The sequence below is a fragment of the Esox lucius genome, chromosome 1, assembly GCF_011004845.1.
Source record: "Esox lucius isolate fEsoLuc1 chromosome 1, fEsoLuc1.pri, whole genome shotgun sequence".
NCBI lineage: Eukaryota > Metazoa > Chordata > Actinopteri > Esociformes > Esocidae > Esox > Esox lucius.
The window spans coordinates 42,318,175-42,334,061 of record NC_047569.1 but is presented as its reverse complement, the minus strand read 5'-3'; the positions used below and the strand labels follow the sequence as shown (position 1 = coordinate 42,334,061).

General features: G+C 42.9%; 1 protein-coding gene across 2 annotated transcripts in view; it reads right to left on the bottom strand.

Moving 5' to 3' along the window:
- Positions 1 to 15,887, bottom strand: part of cog6 (component of oligomeric golgi complex 6) — a 57,330-nt gene that overhangs the window by 10,015 nt on the left and 31,428 nt on the right. For both annotated transcript variants that reach the window (XM_029120355.2, XM_029120346.2), the window contains exons 13-18: positions 13,686 to 13,803; positions 10,129 to 10,260; positions 9,756 to 9,923; positions 8,549 to 8,656; positions 4,074 to 4,127; positions 3,048 to 3,127 (exon numbers count right to left, since the gene is read on the bottom strand). In XM_029120355.2, coding sequence (XP_028976188.2) covers positions 3,048 to 3,127; positions 4,074 to 4,127; positions 8,549 to 8,656; positions 9,756 to 9,923; positions 10,129 to 10,260; positions 13,686 to 13,803 — 660 coding nt within the window. The remainder of the gene's footprint in view (positions 1 to 3,047; positions 3,128 to 4,073; positions 4,128 to 8,548; positions 8,657 to 9,755; positions 9,924 to 10,128; positions 10,261 to 13,685; positions 13,804 to 15,887) is intronic.

Sequence of the window (15,887 nt, the reverse complement as noted above, 5' to 3'; positions counted from 1 at the left end):
GCACACGATGTCAGTTGCTGTAGGAGTAGGTATGTACAATCCATGCACACAATGTCAGTTACTGTAGGAGTAGGTATGTACAATCCATGCACACGGTCAGTTACTGTAGGAGAGGGTATGAACCATCCATGCACACGATGCATAACAGTGCCACTGTAAAAGGGCCACTGCTTCTTAATGGGATTGAGATCTTCAGCCACTCGTGTTGCTTCGGCCTTGGGCTTTGGGTCTTTGACCTGAGGAAAAGTAGAAACTCCCAAGTAGGGGTGTAACGATTTCAATTCTAGATTGAAAATAAAAAATTATTATGTGAAATGTAAAAGGCAATTCTGTGATTAAGTGACCGTACAACACTGATTGTGGCCAGCTGTTACCATCTACACCATATCCATTCAACTGATCATGTACAGTTGGCATTAAAATAATTGCACTAACAAAACTGTTATAAGCAACTATAGCGCACTATACCTGCAGGCCTAGTATTTATTTAATTTCAGAAGAGTCGTTACTTAAATTAAGCTGCTTTTTGAATGCAGTCACTGGCAAAATAGATCCATGCTAACATGCTACTCCCCACGCCCCCTCCATGTCTTTGCCTAGCAACTAAATTAAGCACAGGTGCTGTGGGCGAACACATTCACTTTTCTAGAACATATGATGGCTGCTTTGGGAGCAGGAGGTGAAAATATTGAGCTTGAGATGCCCCCTGCTTTTTTGAAATCAGCAGTATGGCAACATTTAGCATCCCTGTGACTTATGGGGACAATGTTGGTGTCGTTGATCCGAAAATTACAGTTTTCCGTGTTTGTTACACGTAGGTGTCAATACTCCACCTCCAGTAACACATCAAACATATAGAGCCAAACTACCAAAAAAGGACTTAAAATAACAAAAGCCATTAACACTCAACCAACTGCCTGATACATTTAGAGACAAACTACCAAAAACGACTTAAAACAACAAATGCAATTAACACTCAACCAACTATGCCTGATACATTTAGAGCCAAACTACCAAAAAAAGACTTGTGCCAAAGAAATAACAAATGCAATTAATACTCAAACAGCTGTCAAGAATAGGACACTTACAAATACATTTTTGAGTTCAAGTTACAGGGTTAATTTAAATGTTCTATATTTTAGTAATTTTCACATTGAACTAAAACAATTAAAAGTTGTTTTAATAAAAAGCGACAGGGACTGGTGTCTTAACAGCGGTGTAGTCAGCACTGGAAAAACATTTTTATAATCGAAAATCGAGTTGAATCATCACCTAAAAACCCAAAGCAAAATGTAATCGAAGATGTGGAGAATCGTTACACCCCTACTCCCAAGCCTTTGGGACTGAAGCAGGTTCTCTCGAAGTATTTATCTGTATTCTGAGTTTGGTCCAAAATACTGATAACAAGCCGGATGGTCCCTTTCCTTTTAAGCCCGGTGGTAGTGGCGTCCATGACTCCCAAAAATAATTTCATTTTTGATTTGTCAGACTTCACCTCAGTCCATCTTAAATGAGCCTGTTCCAGTGAACGAGGCAGCGTTTCTGGATCTTGTTTAAATCATTTTCTATACATGGTATAGTTTTAACTTGCATTTTTGGATGCAGCCACAAACTGTTCACAGACAATGGTTTCCAGAAGTGTCCCTGAGCTCATCCGTGTCTGTTTTTAATGCAGTGCCGTTTGAGGGCCTGAAGATCAAGGCCATCCAATATTGGTTTTTGGCCTTGTCCCTTGTGTGCAGAGGTTTCTCCGCATTCTCTGAATCTTTACGACATTATGTGATGTAGGCTATGAGATCCCCAAACTCTTTGCAAATTTACATTGAGAAACATTGTTCTTAAATTGTTGCACTATTTGCCTGCACAGTCTTTCACAGAGTTGTGAACCCCTCCCCCATCTGAAAGACTCATCCTCTCTGGGATGTGCTTTTTATACCCAATCATCTTACTGACCTGTTGCCAAATTTGCCTTAATTAGTTGTGAGATGTTCCACCATGTTCTTTTTGTAATCCACAACTTTTCAGTCTTTTGTGGCCCCTGCATCAAATTCAAAGCGGGCACAGGTTTTTCAATAAACAATAAACAATTTCAGTTTCAACATCTGAAATGTTGTCTTTGTACTATTGACGACTGAATATAGGGTTTAAATGAAACCCTATAATGATGTGATAGAGCAGGGAGAGATCTAAAACATGCAGGGTGGGGGCCTCCAGGAGCAGTGTTGAGAACCACTGATTCACGGAATTAAACTGGCAAAAATTATTTGGCTGCAAAAAGCTACGTAAGGTTTGGCAGTTGATGAATCTGTTGGGAATTATGTACAGAACATAGCAATCTAGGCTAATAGCATACACCAGGTTAGCTATTCTAGAAAAAATATACTATCTGAACTCCATTGACCATCCCTACTCTGTAGCTCCTACGAAGTGATTTGAGGGACAGCCTTTTCTTGGCAGTAACAGTAAGGAACAACGCAGTTCTACTCCCTGATTATTGATCCAAATGTGCTCACTGGGATATATTTTGTAACCTTTTCCTAACCTACAGCTCTGGAAAAAATTTACAGACCACTGCACATTTTTCTATCCTTTACAAAAAAGTATGAAAGGAAGGTTTTGAGAGAGGAACAGAAGCTTTTAATTTGGAGTGGTCTTTTAAATTTAACCCTTCTGTTCCCTCACTCTAAACCTTCCTTTTCAACTTTGCTGGAAAGGAAAGAAGAAGGTGCAGTGGTCTCTTCACTATTTCCGGAGCTGTGTGTATTTATATTTATCCCTAACCTCAGAAAAGTGAACATTCAATAGTGGGTGTTGTATCCAGAGATGGAGGCCAACGGGAAGGTAACTATGTCCTGGTTTCACAGACGCAGGAATTGAAAACTTCAGCAAGCCACATACCATATGTTACTAAACAAATGACACCTGACAAACATTGATTTTGAGTTCATTGTTTAAACAAAACAACCATCAAACAGAACAACATTTCAAAGGACATTTTGTAATTCAGTTATGACATAATTGGTCAGGGACACAGAAGTGAAACTTACTTGATGGCGGCGCTGAGGAGGAAGTTGAGCTGAGGCATGACCATGGTATCAGGAGAAGACAAATATCGATCAAACTGGCTCTGACAGAGAGAGAGGTAATGTTCAAACCGCCTGACAGAGAGAGGTAATGTTCAAACTCTCTGACAGAGAGGTAATGTTCAAACTGTCTGACAGAGAAAGGTAATGTTCAAACTGTCTGACAGAGAGCGAGAGGGAGATAGAGAGAGAGAGAGGTAATGATCAAACTACCCGACAGAGACAGATAATGATCAAACTAACTGACAGAGAGAGGTAAGATCAAGCTGTCTGACAGAGAAAGAGAGAGAGAAAGAGAGATAATGATCAAACTATCTGACAGAGACAGAGAGAGATAATGATCAAACTATCTGACAGAGAGAGAGAGAGATAATGATCAAACGATCTGACAGAGAGAGATAAGATCAGGCTGTCTGACAGAGAGAGAGAGACAGAGAGAGATAATGATCAAACTATCTGACAGAGATAGGTAAGGATCAAGCTGTCTGACAGAGAGAGAGAGAAAGAGAGATAATGATCAAACTATCTGACAGAGACAGGGAGAGATAATGATCAAACTATCTGACAGAGACAGAGAGAGATAATGATCAAACTATCTGACAGAGAGAGGTAAGATCAAGCTGTCTGACAGAGAGAGAGAGAGAGAGAGAGAAAGAGAGAGATAATGATCAAACTATCTGACAGAGAGAGGTAAGGATCAAGCTGTCTGACAGAGAGAGAGAGAAAGAGAGATAATGATCAAACTATCTGACAGAGACAGGGAGAGGTTATGTTCAAACTGTCCAACTGTCTAACAGAGAACAACAAAGAAAATAAAGTTGGCAGTTTGCAGTGCTTACGTCTGGTACCGATAACTCAAGCACAGTTGTGTACAACTGCTTCATAATAATGCCTTATTTTTCAATATTTACAATACAAATGCAGGCAATCATTCAGATCACAGATTTGAGTAATAATGTAGTGACATACTGTGAATGTGGTCTAACTCACCATGGCTGCTTTCAGAGAGGAGTGGTCCATGCTGGGAAGGTTGGAAAGAGGACCCTGCAGCACAAACAAACACAGGATAATCTGATGACAACACAAATACAATCTGGCTAGGTAGACTGTATATACAGCGCCGGAAAAAATTAAGAGACCACTGCACCTTTTTCTTTCCTTTCCAAAAAACTACAAAAGGAAGGTTTTGAGTGAGGAACAGAAGGGTTAAAATTAAGAGACCACTGCAAATTGAACGTTTCTGTTCCTCACTCAAAACCTTCCTTTTTGAATTTTTTTGAAAGGAAAGAAAAAGGTTCAGTTGTTTCTTAATTTTTCCTGGAGCTGTAGATGTACTGTATATACACTCACCTAAAGGATTATTAGGAACACCATACTAATAACTGTGTTTGACCCCCTTTCGCCTTCAGAACTGCCTAAATTCTATGCGGCATTGATTCAACAAGGTGCTGAAAGCATTCTTTAGAAATATTGGCCCATATTGATAGGATAGCATCTTGCAGTTGATGGAGATTTGTGGGATGCACATCCAGGGCACGAAGCTCCTGTTCCACCAACATCCCAAAGATGCTCTATTGGGTTGAGATCTGGTGACTGTGGGGGCCATTTCAGTACAGTCAACTCATTGTCATGTTCAAGAAACCAATTTGAAATTATTCGAGCTTTGTGACATGGTGCATTATCCTGCTGGAGGTAGCCATCAGAGGATGGGTACATGGTGGTCATAAAGGGATAGACATGGTCAGAAACAATGCTCAGGTAGGCCGTGGCATTTAAACGATGCCCAATTGTCACTAAGGGGCCTAAAGTGTGCCAAGAAAACATCCCCCACACCATTACACCACCACCACCAGCCTGCACAGTGGTAATAAGGCATGATGGATCCATGTTCACATTCTGTTTATGCCAAATTCTGACTCTACCATTTGAATGTCTCAACAGAAACCGAGACTCATCAGACCAGGCAACATTCTTCCAGTCTTCAAATGTCCAATTTTGGTGAGCTTGTGCAAATTGTAGCCTCTTTTTCCTATTTGTAGAAGAGTGGTACCTGGTGGGGTCTTCTGCTGTTGTAGCCCATCCGCCTCAAGGTTGTGCGTGTTGTGGCTTCACAAATGCTTTGCTGCATACCTCGGTTGTAACGAGTGGTTATTTCAGTCAAAGTTGCTCTTCTATCAGCTTGAATCAGTCGGCCCATTCTCCTCTGACCTCTGGCATCAACAAGGCATTTTCGCCCACAGGACTGCCGCATACTGGATGTTTTTCCCTTTTCACACCATTCTTTGTAAACCCTAGAAATGGTTGTGCGTGAAAATCCCCGTAACTGAGCAGATTGTGAAATACTCAGACCGGCCCGTCTGGCACCAACAACCATGCCATGCTCAAAATTGCTTAAATCACCTTTCTTTCCCATTCTGACATTCAGTTTGGAGTTCAGGAGATTGTCTTGACCAGGACCCCACCCCTAAATGCATTGAAGCAACTGCCATGTGATTGGTTGATTAGATAATTGCATTAAAGAGAAATTGAACAGGTGTTCCTAATAATCCTTCAGGTGAGTGTATGTGTACTGTATAAAGACATACTCTATGTAGGTGGACTATACATATACAGTACAGGCCAAAAGTTTGTACACACCTCCGTTCACCTTTTCTGCATCACACAAAGACACGGTGGTTGGAACAAAATATCTCAAACTTGGACTCATCAGACCAAAGCACAGATTTCCATTGGTTTAATTCCTTGTGTTTCTTGGCCCAAACAAATCTCTTCTGCTTGTTGCTTCTCCATAGCAGTGGTTTCCTAGCAGCTACGTGACCATGAAGGCCTGATTTGCGCAGTCTCCTCTTAACAGTTGTTCTAGAGATGTGTCTGCTGCTAGAACTCTGTGTGGCATTCAGCTGGTCTCTAATCTGAGCTGTTGTTAACCTGCGATTTCTCAGGCTGGTGACTCGGATGAACTTATCTTTAACAGCAGAGGTGACTCTTGGTCTTCCTTTCCTGGGGCGGTCCTCATGTGAGCCAGTTTCGTTGTAGCGCTTGATGGTTTTTGCGACATCACTTGGGGACACATTCAAAGTTCTCGCAATTTTCAGGATTGACTTATGATGAGTAATGATGGCCACTCGTTTCTCTTTACTCAGCTGATTGGTTCTTGCCATATTATGATTACTAATTGTCCAATAAGGCTGTCGGCTGTGTATCAACCTGACTTCTGCACAACAAAACTGATGGTCCCAACCCAAATAATAAGGGAAAATATTCCATTAATTAACCCTGACAAGGCACACCTGTGAAGTGAAAACCATTTCAGGTGACTACCTCATGAAGCTCATTGAGAGAACACCAAGGGTTTGCAGTGCTATCAAAAAAGCAAAGGGTGGCTACTTTAAGGAATCTAAAATATAAGACATGTTTTCAGTTATTTCACACTTTTTGCTAAGTACATAATTCCACATATGTTCATTCATAGTTTTGATGCCTTCAGTGAGAATCTACAATGTAAATAGTCATGAAAATAAAGAAAACGCATTGAATGAGAAGGTGTGTCCAAACTTTTGGCCTGTAGTGTATATCAGCATATCAGCCCTTTTGGCAGTGATAACAGTTTTGCACCACTGCATTTGTCAAGATCCTCCCCTGCTCTGTCAGATCGGATGAGGAGCATTGGTAAACCTCAGGCTTTGGCTGCGGCACTCAAGGACATTAACAAACTTCTCCCAAAGCCGCTCCAGCGTTGTCTTGGCGATGTGCTTTGGGTTGTTGTATTGCTGAAAGATTAGTCTAATCGTCTAATCAATCCCTAGTGTTTGTGCGTGATCAGCTTTTCTTCATGGACCTCTCTGTTTCTTAGTCCATTCATTCTTCCCTCAATCCTGGCAAGTCTCCTAGTTCCTGCTGCTGAGAAGCTTCCCCATAGTATGACGCTCCCACCACCATGCTTCAATCAAAGGGATGGCATTAGCCAGGCTTGGAATTCAGGCCTAATAGTTTGATTTCCTTATCAAAACACTGTCTTAGAGGCCTAAGGAGAAAACCTCTATCTTAGAGGCCTAAGAAGACTCCCTTGGACTTCAATGCTTGTGTAATGCTTTGACATGTTCTGTGAAATCTGGGACCGTATAAAGACTGGTGTGTACCTTTCCAAATCATGTCAGACCTATTCAATTTGGCACAGGTGGGGTAATACATAACAGGGATGGTCAAAGGAAGAGCCTCAATTTAGAGAGACATGGTAAAGGGTCAGAATACTTACATAAATGAGATATTTCAGTTTTTCATTTTTAGTAAATAGGCACACATTTCTAAAAACATGTTTTGCCTTTGTGATAATAGTGTTTTGAATGTAGACTAATGGCAAACCAAGTAATAATTATACATTCAGTTTAGGACACAACAAAATGTGGATAAAGTGAGGAGGTGTGAAACCTTTCCAAAGCCAATGTTGGTGTTAATACGGGTGTTGTATATACAGTAGGTATGCATTCCAGAATCTAAGTATCCAATACATTGGATTTGAAATAAAACCTAAACTAATAGGTTAAAGAGCAGATTGTCAGCTTTAATAGTAGGCTATTTATCATCAACTGTGAACCGTGGATACACAGACAGACAGACACTAACAACCAAACAACACACACATAGCTGACAGACTAAATGCCAGGTCCTCTGTACCACTCAAAGAGGGTCATGACCAGGTTGTCCACTTATTGTTTACCTGTTCTACCACACACACACACACACACACACACACACACACACACACACACACACACACACACACACACACACACACACACACACACACACACACACACACACACACACACACACACACACACACACACACACACACACACACACACACACACACACACACCTCCCTGCAGCTACAGTCTGTCCCTAACCTGCAGACACAGCCATTAAATAACAACCCGTCTGTTAGCTTCAGCCCAATGAAATAAAATAAAAAGGACAGCTTCCAAGAAAACTTCAATAGAATTTAAAACAATTGTCTTCTTTTCTCTTTTACACACTAGTTATATTTGCCAATAGAAAATACATCCATTGACAACCACCACATAGAGGCAGGTAGACTAAGAAAAAGACAGGAACAGGGTGCAGGACCGGGGTGCTAGTGTAGTCCCAAGAAGTAGCAGGACCGGGGCGCTAGTTTAGTCCCAAGAATTAGCAGGACCGGGGCGCTAGTTTAGTCCCAAGAAGTAGAAGGCCCGGGGCGGTAGTTTAGTCCCAAGAAGTAGAAGGCCCGGGGGCGCTAATTTACTCCTAAGAAGTAGGAGAACCGGGGCGCTAGTTAAGTCCTAAGGAGCAGACTTTATTAATGCGAGCATAACCGTTTAGTAACTATGACAAAAGCTGCTCCGAAGAGGTCATGTAAACAATGGCTCCTCCGCTGGTTAAATGAAAATAGAAATAAAACGAGAGTCAGCCAGCGTGTTTCTCACCTGGTCTGGGCTGTGCTGTTGGACACAGCTGTAGATGTGGCTCAGTCCGGCCCGGGTCAGAACAAAGGACGCCTGCTCATTAATCAGAGTGTCCAGGTGAGCCTCTATCTGTAGAAAAGACAAGAATGACTGGTCAGTAGCTAAAGACACAGCAGTAGCTAAAGACACAGGAGAAAATCATAACAATGATGGGGGGTGATGTACTTGTAGCTAAAGACACAGGGGAAAGTCCTCATAACAATGATGGGGGGTGATGTACTTGTAGCTAAAGACACAGGAGAGAGTCCTCATAACAAGGATGGGTGATGTACTTGTAGCTAAAGACACAGGAGAAAGTCCTCATAACAATGATGGGGGGTGAGGTACTTGTAGCTAAACACACAGGAGAAAGTCCTCATAACAAGGATGGGTGATGTACTTGTAGCTAAAAACACAGGGGAAAGTCCTCATAACAATGATGGGGGGTGATGTACCTGTAGCTAAAGACACAGGAGAAAGTCCTCATAACAAGGATGGGTGATGTACTTGTAGCTAAAGACACAGGGGAAAGTCCTCATAACAATGATGGGGGGGTGAGGTACTTGTAGCTAAAGACACAGGAGAAAGTCCTCATAACAAGGATGGGTGATGTACTTGTAGCTAAAGACACAGGGGAAAGTCCTCATAACAATGATGGGGGTGATGTACTTGTAGCTAAAGACACAGGAGAAAGTCCTCATAACAAGGATGGGTGATGTACTTGTAGCTAAAGACACAGGGGAAAGTCCTCATAACAATGATGGGGGTGATGTACTTGTAGCTAAAGACACAGGAGAAAGTCCTCATAACAAGGATGGGTGATGTACTTGTAGCTAAAGACACAGGGGAAAGTCCTCATAACAATGATGGGGGGGGTGAGGTACTTGTAGCTAAAGACACAGGAGAAAGTCCTCATAACAAGGATGGGTGATGTATTTTGTTAAAACAATAAAAAAATAAAGATGAATACATTAATATAACAAAATGCAATGTGTCTATAAATGGGAAAAGAGACCTTTTAAAAGTGTGACCAACTGACTGGTTGAAAAAGCATTTAACTATCGGTTGACCAAGATATATTTTCATGGGGGATGGCCGGAATTTGCCCTCCACTAAGTCACTTAAGGATTGATCCGAGTAAGGATAACTGGCCAGGAGACAATCAGCAGATGGACTGCCAGTACAGTACCTGGAACTCCAACATCTCCAGCCTCTTGTCAGTGAACTCAAACAGAGCCAGGGTGGTCTTCATCACATACAGAGAGTTCACCATGTATGTTGCCATGTCCGCAGTTCCCAGATTACTGGCTGACACAGTACACAGTTGGAGCAGGGGGTCCAGGATACAGGACAACACCTAGGGGGAGAGAGGGGGTGTGGGAGAGGAAGGAGGAAGCAGAAAAAAGCAAAGGGGGAGAAGAGAGGCAGTGCTATTTTTATTTTGTGTATTTTTTATGTATGTTGTAAGTAAAAGCTTTGACCTTTTTTAATGATTCTTAACATTACAAAAGAGACAGGGGTGGGGGAGGGATTTGGACGGAGACAGGGGAGGAGGAGGTTACCTGGGCAAAGTCAGCCTGACGCGCATCCAGGGGAACCACTGAGGAGTCATGGGAGGCCAACACCTCCCTCAGCAGGGACAAGGTCTGGGTCAGGGAGGAGGTGGGACCTAAGTCTGGAGGAGGCAGCTCTACCTGAGGAGAGGAAGAGGGAGAAAGAGGAGAGAATCAGATGAAGAGCAAGACCGCAACATCCTGCACTTCCTGATGATGTATCCATGATTTGGGGTGATCTAGCTAAAAATATGTCCATAGCGGCTGTAACCTTTATTATTTAACAATGAATATGGATATCCAGCCCTCAATGATAAGGCACTTCTGACTGAAACAACCACAGCCCAACTAAAACAGGCACCAGTCTGGTTGTAAACAGGCACCAGTCTGGTTGTAAACAGGCACCAGTCTGGTTGTAAACAGGCACCATTCTGGTTGTAAACAGGCACCAGTCTGGTTGTAAACAGGCACCAGTCTGGTTGTAAACAGGCACCAGTCTGGTTGTAAACAGGCATCAGTCTGGTTGTAAACAGGCACCAGTCTGGTTGTAAACAGGCACCAGTCTGGTTGTAAACAGGCACCAGTCTGGTTGTAAACAGGCACCAGTCTGGTTGTAAACAGGCACCAGTCTGGTTGTAAACAGGCACCAGTCTGGTTGTAAACAGGCACCAGTCTGGTTGTAAACAGGCACCAGTCTGGTTGTAAACAGGCACCAGTCTGGTTGTAAACAGGCTCCAGTCTGGTTGTAAACAGGCACCAGTCTGGTTGTAAACAGGCACCAGTCTGGTTGTAAACAGGCACCAGTCTGGTTGTAAACAGGCTCCAGTCTGGTTGTAAACAGGCTCCAGTCTGGTTGTAAACAGGCTCCAGTCAGGTTGTAAACAGGCGCCAGTCTGGGTCTTCCTGACAGTATTCTAAATGTGTTAAAAGCTCAGCAGTAGCTCACTCATTGTGCTGCTGTATTTCACTTTAAATGGCTTTCAACACTGAACTATTCCCTCCTCATATTAAGTCTGTCTAAAATAGAAATGTACAGAGATTTCTGCAATTAGAATGTCACAGTCCTCTTCATTCAGAAACAATTTAGTCATTTAGTAGTAACACTTGAAAGAAAAGGGTAGACATTAGTTCATGAAAAGTAAAGGTGTGTGTATTAGTGAGAGGAGGTACAATTTAAAAGTGGGTTTCAAATGCTTTCCACCATTATGGTGTCAAGGCACAGGAGCGCTTTGACTGGTCTCCCTTCCAGTCCCCTTCTAACACCAGTGATTAGAACAAGTCTGTGTCTGTTCCATTAGCAGTGGGAGCATTCTGGAGGCCATGTGATGATTCAGGTCTTCAGGGTTGTTAGTCATCTTACTACTATTGATCTGACAGCAGCTAGAGTTGTTTTCAAGGAGGCCTGTCGTGGTCTGGGAAATTGGACACCAATTAGAGGAACTAGACTGCTGTTTCTAAGTCCCGGCTCGTACCATGGACGGTAGACCTCGACCTGTTAACATGGGATATACAGTGCCAGTCAAAGGCATGGACATACCTACTCATTCAAAGGTATTACTTCATTTTTGCTATTTTCGACATTGTAAAATAATATGAAGACATCAAAGCTACGAAATAACACATTTGGAACCAAAAAAGGTTAAACAGATAAAAATAAATGTAATACAGGAGATTCTTCAAAGTAAACACCCTTTGCCTTGAAGACAGCCTTGCACACTCTTGGCATTCTCTCAATCAGCTTCATGAGGTAGTCACCTGGAATGCATTTCAATTAACAGGTGTGCCTTGTTAAAAGTAAATTTTTAGAATTTCTTCCCTTCTTAATGTGTTATATACAGAGGATGACAAGGTGGATATACAGAGGATGACAAGGTAGGGCTGGTATACAGAAGACCATCATTATGTCTTTACTGTAGTAGTCCGTATTATGGAACGAAAAGCTAAAATAAGCAAGGAAAATATATACACCAATCAGCCATAACATTATGACCACTGACCGGTGAAGTGAATAACACTAATAATATATTTATCATGGCACCTGTCAGTGGGTGGGATATATTAGGCAGCAAGAAAACATTCTGTCCTCAAAGTTGATGTGTTAGAAGCAGGAAAAATGGGCAAGCGTAAGGATCTGAGTGACTTTGACCAGGGCCAAATTGTGATGGTTAGACGACTGGGTCAGAGCATCTCCAAAATTGCAGCCCCTGTGGGGTGTTCCCGGTCTGCAGTGGTCAGTACTTACCAAAAGTAGCCCAAGGATGGAAAAACGGTGAACTGGCGACAGGGTCATGGGCGGCCAAGGCTCACTGATGCACGTGGGCAGCGAAGGCTGGCCCGTGTGGTACGATCCAACAGAGCTAATGCTGGTACTGATAGAAAGGTGTCAGAACACACAGCGCATCGCAGTTTGTTGCGTATGAGGCTGCATAGCCGCAGATCATTCAGGGTGCCCATGCTGACCCCTGTACACTGCCGAAAGTGAGCATCAGAACTGGACCACAGCACAATAGAAGAAGGTGGCCCAGTCTAATGAATTACATTGCCTGGATGGCCGGGTGGGTGTGCGTCACTTACCTGGAGAACAAATGGATGTTACTTTGACACATACCGCCTACCTAAGCATTGTTGCAGACCATGTGCTCCCTTTTAATGGCAACGGTATTTCCTGGTGGCATTGGCCTCTTTCAGCAGGATAATGCACCCTGCCACAAAGCAAGAATGGTTCAGGAATGGTTTAAGATACACAACAACGAAGTTCAAGGAGTTGACTTGGCCTCCATATTCCCCAGATCTCAATCCAATCGAGCATCTGTGCGATGTGCTGGACAAACAGGTCCGATCCATGGAGGCCCCATCTCGCAACTTACAGGACTTAAAGGATTTACAACTAACGTCTTGGTGCCAGACACCACAGGGCTGTTTTGGCGGCAAAAAGGGGACCTACACAATATTAGGCAGGTGGTAATAATGTTATGGATGATCTGTGTATGCATGTATTTGTATAGTTTTCATGTTTTCACTATTATGCTATGTAGAAAATAGTAAAACTAAAGAAATACCCTTGAATGAGTAGGTGTGTCCAAACTTTTGACTGGTACTGTATGTGTCCTAAATAGGTGTCTGAGGGTTAAGAAACATTCACAACATGTTGCTTGAGTTCCTGTCATCAACTTTATATTAGAACACTGGGAGTCTGGAACACTGGGAGTCTGGAACACTGGGAGTCTGGAACACTGGGAATCTGGAACACTGGGAGTCTGGAACACTGGGAGTCTGGAACACTGGGAGTCTGGAACACTGGGAGTCTGGAACACTGGGAGTCTCGAGATTGCGAAAGTGATACAGGCATTCCTTCTTTGCTGTCTCATCTAAATGGGGGTGAGTTAAAACTCTTCTCTGACTTTACAAGTCAGCATTGTCCCATCTTCTGAAAACATCTATAATAACACCATAAAACCCCACTCAAATCCACCCCAAAAGTTCAGAAAACAAGCTGGTCCTCATCTCGGTACCTTGTACGTTTGTTTTGTTTCTTATTGGGGTGTTTGTGTGTATCTTAGTTGTACCTTGTCCATCAGCCGGCTGGCATGCAGACTGAGACTGTTGAAGAACATCTTCTTACTGAGGATGTGCATCTCTTCTATTGTCATCAACAGGGAGGCCACACTGGTGCCTACTATAGAACTGTGGAGAGGGACAATGAAAGGCAGAAAAAGTGACAGAAACAAATAGACACAAAGAGAACGAAATAGAGACAGATGGAGACAGACAGAGGGAGAGAGACAGACAGAAATAGAGTTCTTTAATGTCTTTTATCTATCAAACATTCCCAGTGTTTAATAGAGCCTGGGGATCAGATGTGAGAAGTTAGTATTTTATAACTGCATCAAACCCCTTAGAACTGCACTGTTCAAACAAATTAAGGGACACTTAAATCACACATCAGGTCTTTATAAAGGAAATGCATAAAAGATCAATATCTTTACTGTACATTGAGTAATTAGTTGAGAACAAAATGACATAATAGTCAATGGAAACTAAAATCAACAACAGAATTTCATCACGGCAACTCATAATGTGACTCAGTAGTGTGTATGACCCCTATGTGCCTGTATGCACTCCCAACAACATCTGGACATGCTCCTGATGAGAGGAGGGACGGTGTCCTGGGGGATCTCCTCCCAGACCTTGATCAGTACATCAGTGAGCTCTTGGACAGTGCATGGTGCTACTTGGGGTAGTGATGGTTATGAAGCTTAATTACAATTCATTACACAATCTAGTCTGTCCGTTCCAATATTGTTTGTGTCTGTTCTTTTTTACTGACTAGATTGTTAACTATATTGCCTTATACATTTCAATGATGGCTTTTATTGTGATAAAGAAAATCTGAGTGCTGCCAGCATAATATCCTGCTGCTAAAATAACGCTTGGTGGCATCGGATGCACTGATGCATAACGTCCCAGAGGTTCTCAATTTGATTCAGGTCTGAGGAACATGACGGCCAGTCAATGGCATCAATGCCTTCGTCATCCAGGAATTGCCTACATTCTCTGGCCACATGAGGCCAGGCATTGTCCTGCACCAGGAGGAACCCAGGGCCCACTGCACCAGCGTAAGATCTGACGATGGGTGCGAGTATTTCATCTTGTTACCTAACAGCAGTCAGGGTACCGATGGCTAGCACGTGGAGGTTTGTGTGACCCTCCATGGATATGCCTCCCCAGACCATCACTGATGCACTTCCAAACCGGTCATGCTGGTGATGTTGCAGGCAGGTTAACATTCACCACATCTGTCAGGTGCTCAGTGTGAACCTGCTCTCATCTGTGAAGAGAACGGGTTGCCAAAGGTGGACCTGCCAATTCTGCTGCTCTCTGACGAATGCCAATCGGTGCTGGACTGTGAACACAGGTCCCACTAGAGGATGTCAGGCCCTCATGCCTCCCTCATGGAGTCTGTTTCTGACAGTTTGGTCAGAAACATGCACACCAGCAGCCTACTGGAGGTCATTTTATAGGGCTCTGGCAATGCTCCTCCAGTTCCTCCTTGCACAAAGGAGCAGATACCGGTCCTGCTGCTGGGTTGATTCCCTTCCATGGCCCTGTCCAGGTCCCCTTATGTAACGGTCCGTCTCCTGGTATCTCCACCATGCTCTAGAGACTGTACTGGGAGACAGCAAACCTTCTGGTGACGGCAAGTATGGATGTGCCAAGCTGGAGAAGCTGTACTACCTCTGCATCCAGAATGGGCCTCATGCTACCAGTAGTGACAAGGACCAACAGATTAACAGAACACAAAACTAGAGAACAATCAGGTCAATAGTCTGTGGCCACCACCTGCAAAACCATTCATTTTTTGCTGGTGCCTTTCCAGTGCACCTGTTGTCACTTTCATTTGCACCAAAACAGGTGACACTGATTCACAATCACTTCTGCTTCCTAACTGGACGGACTGATATCCCTGAGGTTTTAATTGATTTGGTTTTACACTGTGATGATTACCTATTTCCTAAATCTTTTTGAGCAGTGTAAAATCATCTGACCAAAACTTGCTATGCAAAAAAAGATATTCCAGATTTCATGAGCTATCCTAGATTAATTCGGTCAGGTTTGAGGAAGTGATACGAAGTAGTGACATTTTTATAATCAGAAACAGGAATACACAAGCTGAATCGTAATAACAGTCACCTTTTAAGTCCAATCTAATGATAAATGGGTGAGGAGGTAATGATGTGATTAAGTTCAGAAGTCAGGAGTCATGGATA